The sequence below is a fragment of the Protomyctophum parallelum genome (genome assembly GCF_964188405.1).
Source record: "Protomyctophum parallelum genome assembly, chromosome: 3".
NCBI classification, from domain to species: domain Eukaryota; kingdom Metazoa; phylum Chordata; class Actinopteri; order Myctophiformes; family Myctophidae; genus Protomyctophum; species Protomyctophum parallelum.
Genome location: NC_139698.1, coordinates 32,188,756 through 32,209,282, shown reverse-complemented (window position 1 = coordinate 32,209,282; position 20,527 = coordinate 32,188,756). Strand labels below are relative to the sequence as shown.

General features: G+C 42.5%; 1 protein-coding gene across 1 annotated transcript; it reads left to right on the top strand.

The window, feature by feature from the left end:
• Positions 1-503: 503 nt before the first annotated feature.
• On the top strand, positions 504-17,940 carry rgs22 (regulator of G protein signaling 22; the record flags this gene model as incomplete). The annotated part of the gene is given in 25 exon segments (XM_083762128.1): positions 504-533; positions 947-1,009; positions 1,172-1,354; positions 1,454-1,539; positions 2,080-2,130; positions 2,364-2,425; positions 2,511-3,069; positions 3,449-3,610; positions 3,719-3,899; positions 4,302-4,430; positions 5,617-5,718; positions 6,728-6,922; positions 7,277-7,369; positions 7,520-7,695; positions 7,935-8,097; positions 9,675-9,706; positions 9,708-9,849; positions 11,723-11,779; positions 12,285-12,464; positions 13,629-13,808; positions 14,259-14,408; positions 14,930-15,034; positions 15,210-15,315; positions 16,068-16,159; positions 17,855-17,940. Coding segments are annotated over 25 exon segments (3,306 nt in total). The 3' UTR covers positions 17,882-17,940.
• Between the last annotated feature and the right edge of the window lie 2,587 nt (positions 17,941-20,527).

Below are 20,527 nucleotides of genomic sequence, written 5' to 3'. Positions count from 1 at the left end.
ATGTATTTGGGCCCAACTTCACCTAGACTGTATTACCTTAATAAACATGGTCATGAATACTTTCTGCTTCCAGTCACTAGTTTAAAGTCTCATTTCTCATGTCTCCACTCTCAGGGTCTAATCACCTTGTCAGCATTTAATTATCATTTAACAGTAATTATCCCTTGCTAGTAGTACCGTATTACCTTTTGAACAAAAAAAAAATGTTTTGACCCCCAAATATCACTTATCCTACAGTTTGTGGGCTCACTTAATAATTTCCTGGTCTTCAGTGACACCCTGTGGTAGAACTAATGCACTGCACTTTAACTGCAAAAAAAGTGCCCAATATAATACTATACCATAGCTGGGGATTCTGGATTGAACATGGAGGGTACCTGGATCTCTTAACAATCTGGCTAAAGGATGAAAATGTCTCAACATGTCTACAACAGTAATGAATATTTGTCCTGTTCTCTGTAGTCTACACTAGTTAAAGTTTTACTGCAGCCTGTGTTTTGAGAATGACTCCACCTCACCTCCATGGCAACCTGGTGTGTCAGTAATTACACTGAGAGGTTGGGTGGCCAGTGAGGAAGCAGTCTCCAAATGCACTTTCTTGGCTTAACTTCCACTGTGAGCTGAACAGCCATTCGTCGTGTAGCTACTTATCTGGTTAAAATGTGTGGGAAGATGGAAACGGGTAGGAACATTGTTAAAATATAGTAACATTTACATTGAACCTTTCTGTGTTTAATACAATGTAGGTTTGTGAGTCTTCTTTGCTGTTTTGTTTTCAGAGTTAACTCATCTGACTGCTGGCAATTTTGTGAGTGCAAATTGAAATTTATTATTGAAATCCCCAAACCTTTACAGTTTTAACATGGTAAATGTTGGTTTTATAAAGAGGCATTGTGCTTCTTATTATTGTGCTTATCAGACTATTGATTTTCCTCTGTTTATACAGGAACACTGTCTAGCCTCCGATGATACATTGGTGGATTTCTTTAACGATTTCCTGAGTCTGCCGGTATAGTCATACATTATCATGTCATTAATAATATATTGTTTACTATTCCGAGAAAGTAATTCTGTTAACTCCTGGTCCATAAATACAATTTGGACTTGGATGCGTTTGTTTAGCCTTGTGCTTTTCTAGCTGTTGAGCACCTTGTCATTGTGCTCTTGACAGTCCTTCCCCGAGGCTTTGCTGTACAACCAAGAGACTGGGCTGTTTGAGGTGGTGAGTGAGGCAGCTGAGAGCATCTCCAGAAAGATCAGATCAGTCTTCCTACAGAGTAAATCACACCTTCCAACTGATGACCCCACAGTGCTGGCCAGAAGTCTCCTAGTAGACAACCATTACACTGCCTGTGTACGTGGCTTGAGTTCCACATTTGTTTATCCATGTAGTTTTGGAAGTTTTGGAAACTTGGTTTGACAAGAGCCCTTGTATTCTCCCTGACTTTTGCAGTGCTTGGACAAGGAGCAAGGATTGCAATGGATCATGAAAGAAAGATTCCCATTATTCCTTCAAAGTGACTGCTACTTTGAATACAGGTATTTCAAGTGTGCACAGACATCTTCTTTACAGTGTTCCTTACCTCTTATTATGCAGTGTAAAGTTGCTAATCATGCTGTAAATCATGTTAAATTATATCACATGCCGTGTCTAATTCTTATCAGTAACCATAGCAACAGTCTGTTTAAGAAAAAGTTGATTGCACACATTGTCATGTTCTAACTTCAATTATGCACTAATTGTATGTCACCTACATACTGTATAGATAAACATTTATTTGATACATTTGACTAGGATGTACCTATAGAAGTATAGTCTGTCTCTAATAATTCCCCCCCCTTTGGGCCACACCTGTTTCAGATTAGGTTACAAGTTAACTTGTATCTTTAACCACTTAAACCCTTTATACTACTTTGACCGAAGTACCACAGTGGTCAATACTATGACACATCCCTGTGTCCTCCTTCACCAAATCTCTTTGCAAAAAAATAAAAAATAATGTATTCATTGTGTGATTGGTGGCACACTGCACACGTCTGTTGAATCTGACTATGTCTGTTCTATCCCATCTTTCCTAGGCTAGCCAAGCTGCTGTCTCTGTGGAAGCCAAACCTTTGTATTCAGAAGAGGTATGGCAGCTTATTTGAAAGCACCAGTTCATTCTCAAAACCTTTTTCTCCCTCCAAGTTGACCAATGAGAATATAACACCAGCCCTGACCTGCTCCGAAGAAGACGTTCCACCAAAAAATGGTATACGTTTTCAAACAAGTTCTGTATGTATATACCCCTATGTTGAAAAATCTATGATTTTTTAAAACATTTTAATTTATTGACATGCCCATGTCCTCCTTCACGGAGCAGAGTCTACGAGGATGTCCTCACTCTCAGGAGAAGGATGCAGGATGGATCTCCATCCAGCATGCGTAAGTGTATCCTGCTTCCCTGGAGAAGAGGGTCCATGTAGCCTCTACTGTACCTCCTCTTCCACACCTAATCACCTTAACTCAGAGAAAACACAGCGACACCAGAGTCCACAACAGGTAGTTACTCCCACAAAACCACCAGCTATCATCACGGAAGATAAATGTTTGAATTACTCCAATGCTCAGAGGTCTGAATCCTCTGGCATTCCTATTGAAAACATGGCAGCAGAGTTGGTCAAAAATGTGATTGGAGAGGTGTTGACACAGTTGGACAGAATAAACAGTCAGCCAGGAGACCAGATGAACACTTGCGCATACACTGACGATGAGTCCTGTCAAAGTGAAGATTGCATCCATTCAGCTGCTATTTACAGAAACACACAGGGTGATGAAATGGACAGAGATGTACAAGTAGAGGACAAAAGGGGCGATGAAGAAATAATGGAGATTGGTGACAAGAAAATGGCGGAGAAGACTACAACCGCAGACCAAGGACATTTCCTTGATAGTTGGTACCATGGCAGTAGACAGGGCTGGGATGAGTTCAAGGAGTTTTTATGGGGATCACCGGGAGAGAGGCTTCTAAACCTCTGGATGGATATAGAACGGCTAAGAACCATGAGACACTGGGAGAAGAACAACAGGTAGAGGACACACACACACACACACACACACACACACACACACACACACACACACACACACACACACACACACACACACACACACACTGGGAGAGTGAAATGAGCTAGACTTGTTTTCTGTTTCATTATGACATACCATAACAATACGACACTATGCAAAATCTGACAGCCTCAAGTCAGTGTGATGCCTCCTGTCTATATTCTGGTATAAAATATTTAATAAAGGCTGGGGTCAGCTGTTAAGTCTAACTTTAACATCTGTCAATAGTTTTTGTTTATATTAAGACATAAGACTGATATAATGAAAGATAATGTGACTACTGGTGTGATAATATATATATTAGATATGACTAATATGAATCTATGTGTGAATCATCAGACATGTGGTCCTGATGAGGAGCCGGTACCTGCTTGGTGGTGGTTCAAGCAGTCTGAGTATGGAGCTGCTCTCCAGACTGGGGCTGGCTACCACCCCCTGCTGGACAGAGGGGAAACTACACCTCATTCAGCCCTGCCTCACTGAGGCTCTACTCTCCTACTGGTGAGAATCAGAGAACAAGGGCTTAGTTCATGATGTGTATAAATAATTGTGTTTATATGGCAGACTGCATCATAATCTCACATAACGTGAAACATATATAACTGACAGGGCTCCCAGGTTCTGGACCTCTCAGTGTATTCTGGAAGACCATGGAGGTGAATCCTCTCAGCTGGGCCTGTGGGCTGAGAGACACTTGAGACCTCCATCAGGGATAGACCCACACCCCCGCTGTATAACCCTGCCTCCTCTTCGACCGGACACCTGCCTGCCTAGAGCTGCTCAGACACCCGTAGGAAGACTATCTGTGTATCCAACTGTGTAGCCTTTGTGTATGCAATGGGCTATACAATTTTCTTGCATTACAACTGAAAAGTGTCTTGAAGCAATTGTTTTTTTTTTTACTGAAACAAACTATGGTGAACATATCTTTCATTCTATACAATGCCAAATCTCTGGTATTTGCATAGTGTGCATTATTGTATGGTAGATATTCAGGCCTGGCATGATTAGCCCGTCATCGACTATGACTCACGGTACACTGTAAATTACTGCTGACCATTTTCCACAGCATGCTGCCATTAAGAAGTAATTTGGGCTCAATATGAAGCCAGACCAATGATATGGTCCTTTAGTGTCCTATCATGTGTGCACGCGTTTATTGCTCTTTCTTTTTCTGTGTTTGTGTCCTCAGTCCTATTTCAGCAGCAGTCCTAGTCCAGTGTTTGGGAGCAGAAGAATGGAGAGGATGCTACAGGCTCTTCATGTTGACTCTAGGGCGGGTTTATTCTTCACACAGTTCTGTGAAGGTTCTGGAAACCAGGTCCAGTAGCAGCTAAATTATGATTGTTTTACAGCTAATCAATTTTAAGTAATGTAACATGCCGTCAAAGACACATCCTCTTATAATCCTTTTGCTAATTAGAATCTCACACTTCTAAACTTAGGATCTCACACTTAGGATCTCACACTTCTAAACTGAAGTTATGTTGTTTGTAAAGAACAACATCACCTCGGCACCACATCCTACTAGAGAGCATAGCAGTGGGCGTGGTGTTCTGGACCCACTGACAAATCTGCCATTCATTTTTTTTTCCCATAGAGATTTACAAAAATATTTATATCAATTCTTTTAAGCCTAGAATCAAGCCATCCAGGATCGTGGTGAGCCATGACCATAAAACCTTTGATTCTGTGAAAGGGTATTTATTAAATCAGGGGTTCCCATGGTCATGAAATTCCTTGAAAAGGTTTGAAATGAGAAATAACTTTTTCCTGTACTGGATAGGTTTTGAAATAGATCAAAGGTCCTGGAATTGTATTAAGGGTCTTGGAAAATATATTTGACTATGCAATTTTTGGGACAGCATTTCGAATATATTTTTACACTAAATATGTAAGAAAAGTAGTTTTTTTCTTCAAACGGGCTGCGTAATGTATAGGGCATGACAAAAAGAACAGATCTACAAGCTCACAGTTCACTTCAGCATGATGCGTAGTTGCGTATCTTGTAGATCTGTTCCTTTGTCATGTGACACCAACCTGTGCAGCTGCAGGGCATGAGTGGAACGGTGAGAGCAAATTGCACTGACTGATTGTTATACAGTCCTGGAAATTGGGTTAAATATCTTGGAAAAGTTTTGAAATTTCATTGGAAAAAATGTGTGGGAACCCTGTTAAATGTAGTATATCATTATAATGAAATCTGCCATTTCACAGAATCAAAGGTTTTATGGTCATGATTCACCAGGATCCTGGATGGCTGAAGGCTAGGCATAGAATAATTGATATAAATATTTTTGTAAATCTCTGGGAAAAACGTATTAGAGAGTTTTCAGTTTTCAGTGGGTCCAGAAAACCAATCAAGTGTCCAGCCTGGTTAAAGGTTAAATAAAATACAAAAATGGTCTGTTAATCACATTGTTTACAGCTGACAAGGAATATGTTTCTGTGGTGATGATGCCAATCATAAACCTCTTGTGACGTGTTTATCTCTCCTGCTGTCTCAGCTTTGGGAGAATGCTGTGAACCTGTGGATTGACCTACAACAATACCATCACTTATTTTATCAGGACGGACTGGACCCTTACAGAGTACAACGACAAGCACAGGTCAGTTGCTCAGTCACATGTTGAGACAGACAGACGGACGGACGGACAGACAGAGACACACACACACACACACACACACACACACACACACACACACACACACACACACACACACACACACACACACACACACACACACACACACACACACACACACACACACACACACACAGTTGTGGTACAGTCACATCTCAAGAGACACAATCAGCTCCAGCCTCCAGTAAGTCAAAGTTGATTTGTAAAGAGTTACAGCATAAGCTGTTCCATAGACATCATTAACACTACTGTCATACTGTACCCCGCTGGCCAAGGGAGCGTGTGTGTAACAGAGAGAGAGGGTTGGCACCGACTGTTTTGTGTTTGAGTGACGGTCTTGGCACTCTAACACACAAATAATCTAATCTTTCTCATATACCCACCATAGTAAAGCCAGGGACCCCCACTTTATGCCCACACACACTAAACATGCACATGCTCATGCATAGCTAACCTCAATCATTCTCTGGCTGGCTGGCCACTCACTGTACCCCTCACAAAGTGCCCACAAAAACAAGTGAGTCAGACCCCCCAGGATCCCACCAGTTCAGCGACCCAGAACCACCTCGTCTGGTTAGAACTGGACCACGGAAGAAAACGGGCCTATCCAGAATACTTCACACTCTCAGTGGAATATATTTTCCTCCGTTTAACCTTTTATTTAAACAGGGTAATCACACGGGAGAGGAGTATCTCTTTTTCCAGTGCGACGTGGCCAAGAGTGATGTTGCTGTGGCATGATGGCCTCAGTGATGAGAGCTGGTCAATAGTGTGGATTGGGATGATGACGTGATTTATGAGAACATGAAAAGCAGGAAGAAGATGATGATGATAATGATGGTAATCATAATAGAGAACACGATGATGATGCTAGTGATGAATGATGATAAGTTTCTGAAAGTTTAACGATTTCTCCTCTCGTTTCTCTCTCCCCTCTTCCTCGCCATCTCTCCTCTCCTCTCCCTCCCCACAGATCCTTTACTCCACCTATCTGTGCAGCTCAGCCAGTAGGAGTGTCGGGACAGATGAGGAGACGAGGAGGGAGGTGTACGGACGTCTGACGCCGGCGTTTGAGGAGCTGTTTGACGAGGTTGAGGAGCAGATCCTGGTCCTCCTCCTGGAGCCATGGACGCAGCTGATCTCCAGAGATGGAGAGTTCTACCACAGGGTACTGGAGCTCAGCCCAGGGCTGGGGGGTGCTGTTCACTTGCAATTTAACTAATGGATTTTCCTCCAAAACTAGTATATTGAACAGAACTTTTTTTTGGCACGAGAATATTTCCATATCCAACCTATTAAGAACAGAGGAGAAAGAATAAAGCAGAGAAAGTGATGAAATGTCTGCTGATACCTGACTCGGTCCCATTGATTTGATTTTGATGTGTGACATATGTGTGAAAATAAAAAGAGAATGAGGTGTTTACATTGTGTTTGAGCTTGGGTTTCCTCATCTGGGTGTGGTGAACGTCTTTCTGATTTTGTGTGTGTGTGTGTGTGTGGGGGGGGTCTGTGCTTACTACAGGTGACTGTCCAGGAGGAGATGCGTCGGGTGGACAGTGAGGAGTACAGAGAGCTTCAGAGCCTGCGTGCGGAGTCAGAGCTCAGACTGAGACAGGTCAGATCAACCAAGGATTCTGCTTATTTTTGCCGTTGGCCTCTGGTTTTGCCTTTAGGCTGACACTTTCCACTCCGTCTCTGTTTCGTCTCAGTCCTTATCTCTCTGTACGATCTCTCATCCTCCTCTCCTCTTTCTCTGTCTGGACAGGTGGATCGGTGTAAGTCTACCCCACCTCCATCACGTCCCGCTACGCCCTCAGAGGGACATACTAATGCTTGGTTGAATGTGTCGCCGCGATACCATGGTTACCGCCTGGGTTCCTTACTCCGTCATCGCCATGAGATCCAGCACTTCCGGTCCTTCCTGCAGGAACACGACGCCAGGTGGGGAAATAATTGATGTCCAGAGTGCATACTGTACACACTGGTTTAAGGTCACACAAAGTGTGTTGCTTTGGGCTTCACGACACAAAAACAAAAACATCCACCAAGCATGAGTTAATGTTATAACGTTCCTTCAGCTATATCCGTGTGTGCGTGCGTGCGTGAGTGCGCAATATCATCTGTCCATGTCATGCATATTGCAGTTTGTGTGTTTGTCTTTTGAATGTGATTCCATTCAGTGTCCACTTGAGTTGTTGGCTGGACCTAGATCAGTACAGAAGGACTCCCCAGAAGAATAAAGATGTCAGGCTGGAGAAGTCCTCTTCCATCACAACCAAATACCTCGACAGAAAGTACTTCTTTGGCCCCAACAGCCCTGCTTCAGCAGAGCAACAAGAGCATGTAAGTCCACACATTATTTAGAAGATTCTTTTTTTCTTCTTAAAATCTTTGGTTCAGTGATTACAATTTTAAGCTTCCATTGAATTAAAATCATCGCGAAACACTTGAAAGCGCATGAGCCGTAGGCATCAGAACACGAGCTCACATACGTTGATATTTAGAATCCGTTATGCATTTGAGATTGACAAGTTGAGGGGACTGTGGCTCTGAAAGGCGTACCACTCATCTATCTGTGGTGTCCTGCAGACTGCCTGCTGACAGCTGTGACAGCAGTGTGATGGTAGAAGATGGAGGATGATAAAGCTGCTTAGAGTTAGAGTGAGATGACTGTGGTTTGGATCAGGAGGACAGCGTCGATTGGCTCCAGTAACAATGACAGTTGGATGAAATCTCTCCTGACATTTATAGATGGAGATTAGGTTTCTAGGTTCTAGTATTACGACAGGGGGCCACTGGCCATGGGCTTGGAACGAGCAGTACAGACTTCCTGTTTTTTTTCTGTTTTTTCTTTCAATTGTCTGTAGCTGAGCTGGTCGCCACAGAGCTTTTCTAATGTCATGGAAATATCTGATGCATCAGACTTGATACATAACAGCCAAATGACTATTCACCAACGCTGATCAGAGGGCGTTCCTGCGGTGGGCTTAGATGATGTACTTGTGACATCATGGGTTCAACTTTGAACTTAAGACCGACAGTACTGTATTTCACCCCCTTGCTCTCTCTTCCACAGTAAAATCCAGAGTGTTGATTTAACTTGGAAAAAATTACCGTTAAAGTAAAACATTTACACTGAAATAACTGTAGGCCTACATGCTGGATTTGACTGTGAATCCCTCATGCTACTCTACTCTACATTCTAACGTAGCATAAATACCAAAGACTGGGGGGTTTCTGTAAATTGGATGTGGCTCTGTGACTCTTGCATCTCTGTCTGGGTTCCTGTCTGCGTGAGGCGTGTAGAGAGACTGACAGCTTTACCGCCTTGGACCTTCCCTCTCTCAATCAATCAGTCATTCAGTCACAGATTGGCCCCCTTTCATCTGCAGACTCACCCACTCATGTGCCATGACTGGTTCTCATTTGGTCTGGTGTGTGCGTGCGTGCGTGCGTGCGTGTGTGCGTGCGTGCGTGCGTGCATGGTGCGTGCGTGCATGGTGCGTGTGTGTGCGTGTGAACGTGCGTGTGCGTGAGAGATGTGAGAGAAAAAATAACTGAAATAGGGAGACATTAGAGAGAAAGCGACCAGAGGGACGGAGAGAACAGAGTGACAGAAAGCCCAGCAGGAGTCAGGAGAGAGAATCTCCTGCTGTGAGCAGCCTTCCCCCATACTGTATATGTTCTTATTGTGGTTTAGAGCCGTCCCCCAGGGATACCAGACCTCTGTATATGTTCTTATTGTGGTTTAGAGCCGTCAGACCAATGCTGTCTCCACCCCATCATCCTCACATCTTTCACATTTACAGTATTTACAGCACACACACGCATGCACGCAAACGCTCGCGCAACCAAGCCCATCTAAAACTTCTCTATTCCATCTCTGATTCTTCATATTTGTGTTTACATGTGTATTACAGTATGTATGTCTACTGTATGCAGATAATGTGCCTGGCAGGTGGACCTGAGCGCTTAAAACACGAACGTCTCTCCAACTCTGTCGTGGTGGAGATCCAGGATATTGTTAGGAGACATATTGAGAAGACATGGCTTCCTCTGTTCTTGGCTACAGCAGAGTTCACAGAGAGACAGAAGGTTTGTTTTAGGCTTCTAGACATGTTTGTCTCCACCAGCCGAAGGCATGGGGAGAGTATGTTTTGCACTCCGTCCGTCCGTCCGTCCGTGTGTCCGTGTGTCCGTGTGTCCGTCCGTCCGTGACCAGCTAATCTCAGCCACCGTTAACCCGGTCGACGCCAAATTTTGCACACACACTCCCTGGATGCCAACCATGAACCTCTGCCCCAAACTTTCCAGAACGGCCTGTTATAGCGCCACCAGGAGGCCGCTTTCTCTAGAGCCATTCAACGAAACGGGTCTTTCAGATTTCTCAGACTCCATCCTGATTGGTTAAGATTGGCTTCCAAAGTTCACAGGAGTGCTCAGTTTCAAACAAAATGCTGCAAATCATGAACACATCGCGTGATTTCCGTGAAATTGTGCACGCACATTCCCACTAGGCCGAGGACGAAATGCCACATGAACAATTTCAACTCAGCCTCAAGGTGGCGCTATAACTGGCCGAAAAGTGTTTTTACCTCTAACTGCACGGATCTGTGGATAACCTGGTGGAGACCTGTGCCCAGAAGGGCACTTTTTCTAGTTCTAGATATGGTTCCATGCAGCCACATAGTTTCACTTTTGGAACATGTTTGATAACATTCTAACACATTAAATGTATGGGTTCTATTTGGAATACTGAATAGCAGACAGATAATTTGGATATGTTTTCCTAATGCTTTTTGGTTTAGGTGGATTCGTTTTTAAGTTTAAGTTATTTAAGTAAAATATTGGTAGAAAAGCATTTGATGAATACATAGCAGCAATTCTGATAATATTGTTCCTCATTTGTGTTTCTCAGCTATATTCTGTGTATAGTGTTTAGTTGAACAGGTAAAAACATCAGCTAGATACTTTGATGAAAACAACTTGTTTAGTAGTGAGCATGTAAAGTAAGTCAGTATTATTGAAAGGTAATTGCCATGGGGAGCTAAACAGTGGGTTATTCTCAGATGCACATCTCCATACATTGTTGTTGATTTATCTAAGCCACAAATAAATCAACTACAGAATATATGGATATACTGTATGCACACAATGTCTTCTATGCAAGCACGATGGTCAGACATGGGGTGGCCAAGAACTCAAGAAGATATGGAATATCATGTTAATGTGTATCAGAGTCAAAGTCAGTGTTTTTTTAATGGAGAAGAACAGTCTTAAGAAACAGACCGCACTCACAGAATAAATGTTTGCGCTTTTAATTTACAGTCTGACAAACAGATATGTTTCGGCTCCTGCAGGCCTTCCTCAGTGGTGTTTGCTGTCAGTAGAACAGACTTAGATTTTAATAACAGAAGAACAACAGTGTACCAAAACACTGTGGTCAAGAGTTTGCATTTTAAGTCATTACTCATTCTCTCAGAATCCTTCCAGGCATTTAGACAGGCCAGTGCTTTGGAGTCAGGGAAGCGTGAATGAGGCTGCTATATGAGAAACCATAAAATACCAGCATTGTCAAAGCGTTCTCTGCTCTGGAGTCATCAGGTGTTAACACACGAACCACAAACTCATCTGCTGCGCCTCATTATGTTATCGAGTTCAGCTTGTCAGGACACAGATCCTCTCATTCATTAGGTAATGAGAGGCAAATGAGAGGTAGATGAAGTTTAGCGTTACACAGAGAGAGGAGAGGAAGGCAGAGGTGAGAGAGATCGCCCTGGAGGCTTAGACAAAGGGGTACATGTCCTCTTGAGAAGGAGCAGAGGATAGAAAGAACACAACCTAGTAGTGGGCTTTCGACATCGAGTGCAACAGAGAGGCTTGAGAGGTGTTGAGTGTCCCCGCGTAACCCTAGATTACTCGGTGTCTTGACTGTTGACCCCTGTGTGTGCATGTGTGTGTGTTCCAGCTCCAGGCAGCAGACAAGCAGAGCTACGGGCGAAGCAGAAGGAGAGAAGCCTGGAAGGTAAGGTGAAATCCTCTTTGGAAGCCGGTTATTTTGAACAGAGAAAAATGAGCCATTTCCTGGACTGAAAAGTGTGTGTGATTTACTTCACAACTTGGCTTGATGCACTGAATCTGTCAAACGTCACTTTGGAATTGCTGTTAGTTTTCCTAAATTCGTTCCAGGATAAACAGGATTAAAGCATCGCTATTGCTAACATGCCTTTAATGGCCTTTAGAATGTGTTCCACTAAGCTCTGTTCCCATGACCCCCATCCTGCCTTTATAGCTGAACTATGATAAAAAACATGAGCCTTTCATACTCTCTACGGGAACATGTAGTCTGCATTCACGTTTTCTTTCTTTCTTTTTCTGAAATGTTATTATGTTAATACAGGCAATTAACAGGTTATCAGAAAACTCACAACCAAATAAAGAAATATCTTATTTGAATTTACAATTTGTGAACAAAAATGTCTTAATGATGGGATGAATTTGACCGATTCTAAATGACTTTCATCATGCAGCATCTCCCCATATCCCAGCAGGCCGAGGGGCTGTGGATGAGTTCATCCAAGGAGATTCTGCTATTCAGACAGGTCCTGCACAACCCCGTCACGTGCCACCAGTTCCAACGCTTCGTCTCTCTGAAGGGAGACTTCCTGGAGAACGATGTGTTGTTCTGGCTGGAGGTCCAGAGGTACAAGGTAAGAAGGTGATTGAAGAATTGATGTGAAGGATTGATGTAGCCTACTGTATGTGTGACCATGCTGTTTATTTCATGGTTCATGTCATTGTAGGAACGGTAATTGTATTTACATCTAAGCCTATTCATCTGTTAAATACAAGAGACGACAAAACAATGGATTGCATTGAGCTGGATTAACTATGGACTGTATTAACTATGGACAGATCATATATTACTATGAAATGATACTGAACTAGAAATATGCACACCTCAGAGCACAGATCTCCGCCCGGCCTGGTTCACTACCGACTGTTCCCAACCCATACTGTTCGGTACACAGTACATGGATTTACCTAGAGATGAATGATGTGTTATCACGGCCGCAATATTGATCCAGTCAAGCCGGGCCTCCTAATACAGCACATGTCTGTGGAAGCAGTCCGTCTCTCCACAATTCACTGATCTAGGATCCTAGATGGTTGGCTGGTTGTAATGTCACTGGCCTTTGTACTCCTTAATATCGGAATAAGCATATTCTATTTATATTTTACAAAAACAAATAACCATGGCTGTGACGGATTTGCGTTTTCAAGTGTATATACATGTGCTGTATAGCAAATGGCAGGACACTGATAATGTGTGGGTTGTTAACTTCTTTGAACACAAGGTGCAGTCTTCATCACTTCTAAAACCATACAGACTCCAATGTCTCAGAAAACTAGTACATAATAGTACATAATGCTGCTCTTCTTAGTTATAGTTAAATGGGGGGGGGGGGTAGATTATAATTATAGTCACCAATGTACACAGTTTTTAAATGTAGAAATATTTATTTCCACACAAAAGAAATATATATATATATATATTTTGTTTTACATAATAGGTAGTTAAACGTAAGAATTAGTAAAGTAAGAATTACTAGAAGTGAATGCCCTAGTGGGAAGTTACACTAATGTTCACAAACAATTGGCGCTTGTCCACCCTGGGAGCCTCAGCACTGAGTCAGCAGGATTCTGAGAGCATCATTATATGTATTATATTTCCCTTCACTGTAGCTGTACCACAAGTGGGCAGTATACAGTCAGTGGTGTACAGTAAGCTTTAAAAAGGGTGATCTTGACATAAAAGTCATGTGACAACATGCTGGCTAAATTATACAATTCTCTCTGTTCTCTTCCAACAGGACCTGTGTCACTCCCACAGTGACGAGGCCACCATCCAGCAGAAGATCTCCACCATCATTAGCTGTTTCATCAACTCCTCCGTGCCCCCTTTGGTCCAGATTGACATTCCTCCTGAACAGGCCCAGCGGATACTGCACAAACGCAAGGAGCTTGGCCCTTACATCTTCAGAGAGGCACAGGTGTGCCCGTGTGTTCATTTATCTCTATGGCCATGCAACGCATCACAGCGCAATGCATTGTAAGCTTGGAGATCTTCAAGTACAGTATACATCAGGCTAGAGGGTGTTCACTCAGAGTTGAAATGTGGACAAAACAAACTGATAAGTAATTTAAAACTATAGAATTCATAATGAGTAGGAGTGAAAGCTTAAGAAGCTGTGTGACCCTCACATAAATAAAGCGCATTAAGAAGATATATGCATGTCAGCGTGGTGGAGCGATAGTGTTAGTGTAGTTAAATGATGGACAACAGTAGGACATGACTTGTGTGCGCGTTTGTCTGTGTGACAATGAGTGCGTGCATACCCATCTCTCTCTCTGTGTGTGTGTGTGTGTGTGTGTGTGTGTGTGTGTGTGTGTGTGTGTGTGTGTGTGTGTGTGTGTGTGTCCGTGTGTCCGTGTCCGTCCAGATGTCGGTGTTCAGTGAGTTGCTGAAGCTGTGGCCTCAGTTCCAGACTTTGAGGAGCAGTGTGAAGGAGGAGCAGCTCCTGCCACTGCTGGAGGAGCTGAGAGTGAAACACAGAGCCAGGTTGCAGAGGCGGAGGACGAAGGAACAACAGGTCAACAAACACACACCTGGCAAATGGCTTTATATGGATGTATAACATTTAAAATGTCTGAATTTTGAATGTGAAAATATGATAAAATATGAATTTGATTACAACGTGTATTGATAACACAGCATGATTAGTGAAACTTAATTTAGAATTTAACCACTTTCTAAAGGTTGGGGAAATAATCGAGACCTACACCATTCGATTCGGCGTGCTCCGAATAGTGGGGGAAAGTGGTCAAAACAAAAGTAAAAGTAAAAGATGAAAATCATGCTTTTCGACGACCTACTGTACTATAGTCATTGGTTTTCCAAAACCATGAATATTTCTATTCTTGATTGAACCGCTTTCTAAAGGTCGGAAAAAATCGAGACCTACACCATTCGATTCGGCGTGCTCCAAATATTGGGCGGGGGGGCCTGGAAAGGATGAAAATCATGCTTTTCGATGACATACAGATACAGTATGCCATTTTTCATGGTTTTCCATGGAATGATCATAAGATTCTATCACCGTCTGTAGTGCAGGATGAGATGGAGACACAAGAGGAAGAAGTAGAGGGGGATGACGTGGAACAGGAGGACAAGTTGACGAGGGAACAGAGCAGAGTGATATATTCTCCTACACAGCAGGTGAGGATTTTATACAGCTGTGCCAAAGCACCGTGTGCACTTTTGATGAGGAGGAATACAGTGATGAAGATGAGGTATCACTATAGATGATTTCACGGCCACCTCTGACCAGCCAGTATTGGAAAAGGAGAGAGTAATCCAAGCATATAATGATTTTCGTTATGCGTTCCTTCAGATGTCTTGGTCGTACTCCAAGTACATGGCAGCTCTGAAGAGAGAGGAAGTGCTGCTGAAAAGACAGAGTCAGTTGGAAGTAGTCGCTTCATTCTCCACAGGCTCAGGTACACACTTGTATGAACATGCATGCACGCACGCACACACACACACACACACACACACACACACACACACACACACACACACACACACACACACACACTACAAACCATGCAGGCCAAGCGTGTCAGACCTTGCACCAAATACTTCAACCTTTCTTAACGTAATATCAAAGAAGCAGGTGAAAGCTAAATCAAACTGACCTCTCAGAATCATGTACAGTATGTTCGCTCACCCACTTCATCCTGTCTAATAGACATCAGTGTTAGTGCAGTAGTTAGACCCCGGTCCAAATTGAATGTCGTAAATGAAGTGTGGTATTAATGCTCGGCTCCATAGTGAATGAGGGCTATTGTAAATGAAGCATGGTGCAAATGGTGCTTTAATGGGACTTCTATGTGGGAGTCTTCCTAGTGGGAAAACAGATGGAGGTCATCATCATTTCCTACGTAGAGCTGACTAGCTTGGCGTGGAGTGCCAGGACTATGACAAGGACTGAAGGACTATGAGGAGACATGGGGAATGACTATAGAGCATTGTGTGTGTATATACCTAGAACAAAAAGGTGTCACACTATAACATTTGTGGGATAAAAAAAACCCTCAAACCTGTGTTTAAAATACACCTGCCTTTAAAAATGTAAAGATTTTTTTTGTCATCTTGTCACTAACCCACATACTGTATGTGCTTCTGTAAATAACAGCCTGCAGACGGTATTTCTCCAACTCTATGACAGCAAATGTTCTCTCTCCTCCAGATGGCTCATCTTCTGCAGGCCACAGCTTCATGTCAGCTGGTAGCAGACACAGCCAGCTGCGACCATGTGTCCTCTCGCCTAGGACAGACAAGGTACAATAACGGTGAGCAATGTGGGAACAACAACCTACACCTCAACTCACACTTGCCATTTTAACTACAGTCTCTCTACATAAAACAGTAGTGCCAGTCCAGAAGTCCAGTATCCTATTTTCCCATAGCTTTTGTTTGATTGACTCTGCAGCAGAGTTGAACTGGAAGCACAAACAGTTTTGTCTCCATTTCAACAGTTTTGAGACACATCAAGCATCAGCTATGGGAAACTCAACCATAATAAGTAAATGAGTATTCCACCTTCTGGGCGTTTATTAGGATCACAGAGTCTGACTATTCGGTTGAACAGAAAGATTGACAAAGGTAGATGACAGAATATGGCCATGGAAGAGTCTTGTGTAACATCCAGTGAAACCAAAGCATAAGAGCAAGCAATCTAGTTAGTTAGAGTACACAACACGTGTGTCACAGACACAAGACAAGACTATATCGGACACTGTTATCTGAGCACAAATGATGAGAGAAAACTGAGAGCAGCAGACTCCGCTGCCTGGTCCCCAACAAATGGCCTGTTGTTGCCATGACGCTAGGGCTGGGTTTGCAGAGGCAGTCTTTGTAACAAAGACCTGATCTAGTCATAAATGGTTAACTTGGAAAAGCTATCAAAAATGTGTTAAATGCTTATTATTGAGAGACAAACTGTAAGTGAAGCTGTGCAGAGGGAGATGGGGGATCACAGGGGGAGATGATATTTGAATATATTTGACCTCAGTTCACAAGTGGCTCAAACAAATTTGCCCTCAACAGCAGTGGTGTTAAGCATGATCTAAGTAAATTACTCAAATACTGTAAGTACAATTTTGAGGTATTACTATTTTTGTATTTGTACTACATATATATATATATATATATATATATATATATATATATATATATTAGGGCTGTCAAAGTTAACGCACTATTAACTAGTTAACTCACAATCCTTTTAACGGCACTTTTTTTTTAACGCGCGATTAACGCACTGTGAAGTTTGACAGAATGGTTGAGAGATGCATGGCAATTTTACACTGAAGAGTTGAATAATTGTTAAACAGCTGCATTACTTAAGTTAATTTAAGTCTACACAATTAGAAAACTTAGAAAACATGTTATTTTGATCAACATGGCCTGTTATCTCTCGTAATGGTACCATTGGCCAACATCAATACAGTTCTTTAGTTTGGGTCTGGAAGGCTAAATGTCATCAAATGGTGGTCCGTGGCTCAAATGCAGAATAAATAATGGACCTTGATATGAAAAATCTTGAAAACCACTGATTTAAGGTATATTTAGAACGGATAAAAAATATGCGATTAATTTGTGATTAATCACAGTTAACTATGGACAATCATGCGATTAATCAGATTAAATATTTTAATCGATTGACAGCCCTAATATATATATATATATATATATATATATATATACATATATACATAGAACACTTGTGAACTGGGACATTGTGGGACATACGCTTGTACTTTTACTCAAGTAAGAAATGTGAGTACTTTTCCCAAGCTCTACAGGCTCACAACGTGACACGTTGGAGCACGTAGATCTGCTATTTTCACTGAATGTTCGTTTAATAGGACAAGCCCAAAATAGGGATATCATGGTACGTGTGGTTAAAGTAGTGTAGACTGAAACACTGTAAGTCCCTCGTTAAACTGACTGACAGTTCTCTTGCCTCTCCAGTTTCAGATGTCTTCCAAGACAGTGTGACTGACATCTTGGCCTTCATGGACAGAAGCAGGATGACACAGCTACTGTGTGTGCCAAATAATAACAACTTTCATCTACTGTATCACTTTGTGTTTTAGCCTAGGCTTTATCTCTAGACATTTTGAATGTTTATGAACCACAATGGAAACAAGTCTCTGGCTCTTCTGTCATTATCTATTCAGACTTTTGAGAACAGCATGCACAGTGGCTCACTGGGTACAGAGCCTGCCTGGGAATCAGGAGGCCCCAGGTTCAAGTCCTGGCTCTGACATAGTGTCCCAAAATCATGAAAATTAATATGACTTTTTTTTCCCCGTCCAAAACCATGGACTATAGCAGGGTTCCCCAATTCATTTTCCTCAAGGGACATATTTTGACTAGGGTACCAGGCTGGGGGCCGAGTCGGCATGCGCGAGGTCGAGGTCTTGCCCTGTAAATTAATTTTCAGGGCAAGACCCCATTTGAAAAGGACCCCCCAGTTCAGTTGAAATTCTTCCAGGGGCCACAAGGGGGCGCTCCGTGGGCCGCAGATGGCCGTGTGCCACTAATTGGGGAACCCTGTACTATAGTATGTCGTTTTGTAGTTTCTGAGTTATTTAACTTAAACGCCCAATGTATTCTCAATGGCAATAGCACAAACTTTGGCAGGCTACTAGTCCTACATACTTACACCTAGAAACCCCATTCAAACCTATTTAGGTTCATCTTACGGTGGACATGTTTGCCTGAAAAGGAATCTTTGAAATGTTTCATAGTTTTAGAAATATAGTGCTTTCAAATTTACAATGGGGCTCAATGGCAGATTTTGGCAAGTAAAGATTTTAGTGGGGTTTGAACCCACAACCTCCAGATCATGCATCCACTGTGCTAAGTCACTGATCTACTTGCTACCTGCCACATTGCAGTCTGCTGTTCACTTTGAGTAACATTGATACAAAAATAAAATAACAGGAGATTTGTCTATTGTTTCTTTTGCTGTTTATCTCTAGACGTTTGAATGTTTATGAACCTCTGAAGTCTCTGGCTCTTCTGTCATTATCTATTCGGTTCATCTTACGGTGGACATTTTTGCCTGAAAAGGAATCTTTGAAATGTGTCCTAGTTTTAGAAATATAGTATAGTATAGTATAGTATTGAGACATTTATAATGTGAACCTCTGCCCCACATTTTCCAGAACGGCCTGTTATAGTGCCACCATGAGGCAGCTTTTCACATATTTACCTAAAACTGCACCGATCTGCGTGAAACGTTGCATGCACACTCCCTAGAGGCCAAGGACAAACCTTTAACCTGCATTTTCCGCATCTGCCTTTTATAGCGCCACCAGGAGGCCGACTTTTGTAAAACACATTTTTTTATTTTACCCCTCCAGATTCTGTCCAAAAATCTCACAAATCGTTACACAGTATCTCTATAGTCATGTGCTCAAGTCGGATCTGTCCGATATTTCATATTCCATCCTAATTAGCTATAATTGGCTTTCAAAGTTTGAAAGATTGCCCTGTTTTGAACAAAAGCCTCAAATCATGAACGCAATTTCTTTTCTTTTTTTTTTTTTAAGATATTTTTTTGCGGCTTACGCCTTTTATTGATTTTTGAAGGGACAGACAGTAGGCTGACAGGAAACGGGAGAGAGATGGGGGAAGACATGCAGTAAGGGCCGTGTCGGGTCCGGGAGTCGAACCCGCGGCACACTGCGACTGGATTACCAGTCCGGTGCCCAGACCGTTACGCTACGGCCTGGGCCATGAACGCAATTTCTTACTAGGCTGAGGAATATATCCCACCCTTTTCACATTGGCCTGTTATAGCGCCACCAACAGGTTGATTTTTGCAAAACACATTTTTTGCAAAACACATTTGGAACAAAATGCCTCAAATCATCCAATTGCCATCAAAGAACACATGGCACCCTTTTCACATTGGCCTATTATAGCACCACCAGGAGGCCACAACCTGACCTGTCCTGGTGGAGACACGTGGGAGACCAGGGTTCGATTCCCGGCTGTTACACTAACAAACAAAAGAAGACCTCAACAGTGCTAAGAAACATCTGATTAATATGATTCTGTGTTATTTTAACTTTACTAACTGAAGGCTAACGAACAAAAGATCACTTCACATCAGTCACATCAGTCAGACACAAACAGTCAACGTCTCCTGGTACTTGTGTGTGTTAGCCTTCAGTTAGTAAAGTTGAAAAACTCCAGCATTAAGCTATAGGAGAACAGGGATTTGAACATGTAGAGGTGTATTAACTGAAGGCTATTGTATAGCAGTGGCTCACAGACTCAGCCTGATGACCTCAAAAGTCTCATATCTCCCCTGAGCCATAGGCTGGTGCATTGGCTTAGTGGTTAAGATATAGGCTTTCCACGTGGGAGACCAGGGTTCGATTCCCGGCTGTTACACTAACTGATTAATATATGATTCTGTGCTATTTTAACTGAAGGCTAACGAACAAAAGATCACTTCAAAATTACCAGGAGACTTTGGCTTAGAGTGTCTGACTGATGGCGCAGTGGTCTAATGATCAGGCTTTCAGTACAGACATTCCATGTTCAAGTCCCTTTCCTCCTACAGTTCAATGCTGCAGCAATTTGAACTTCTCAAGGGTTGAATAAAAAATAAAAACTCAAAAGCAC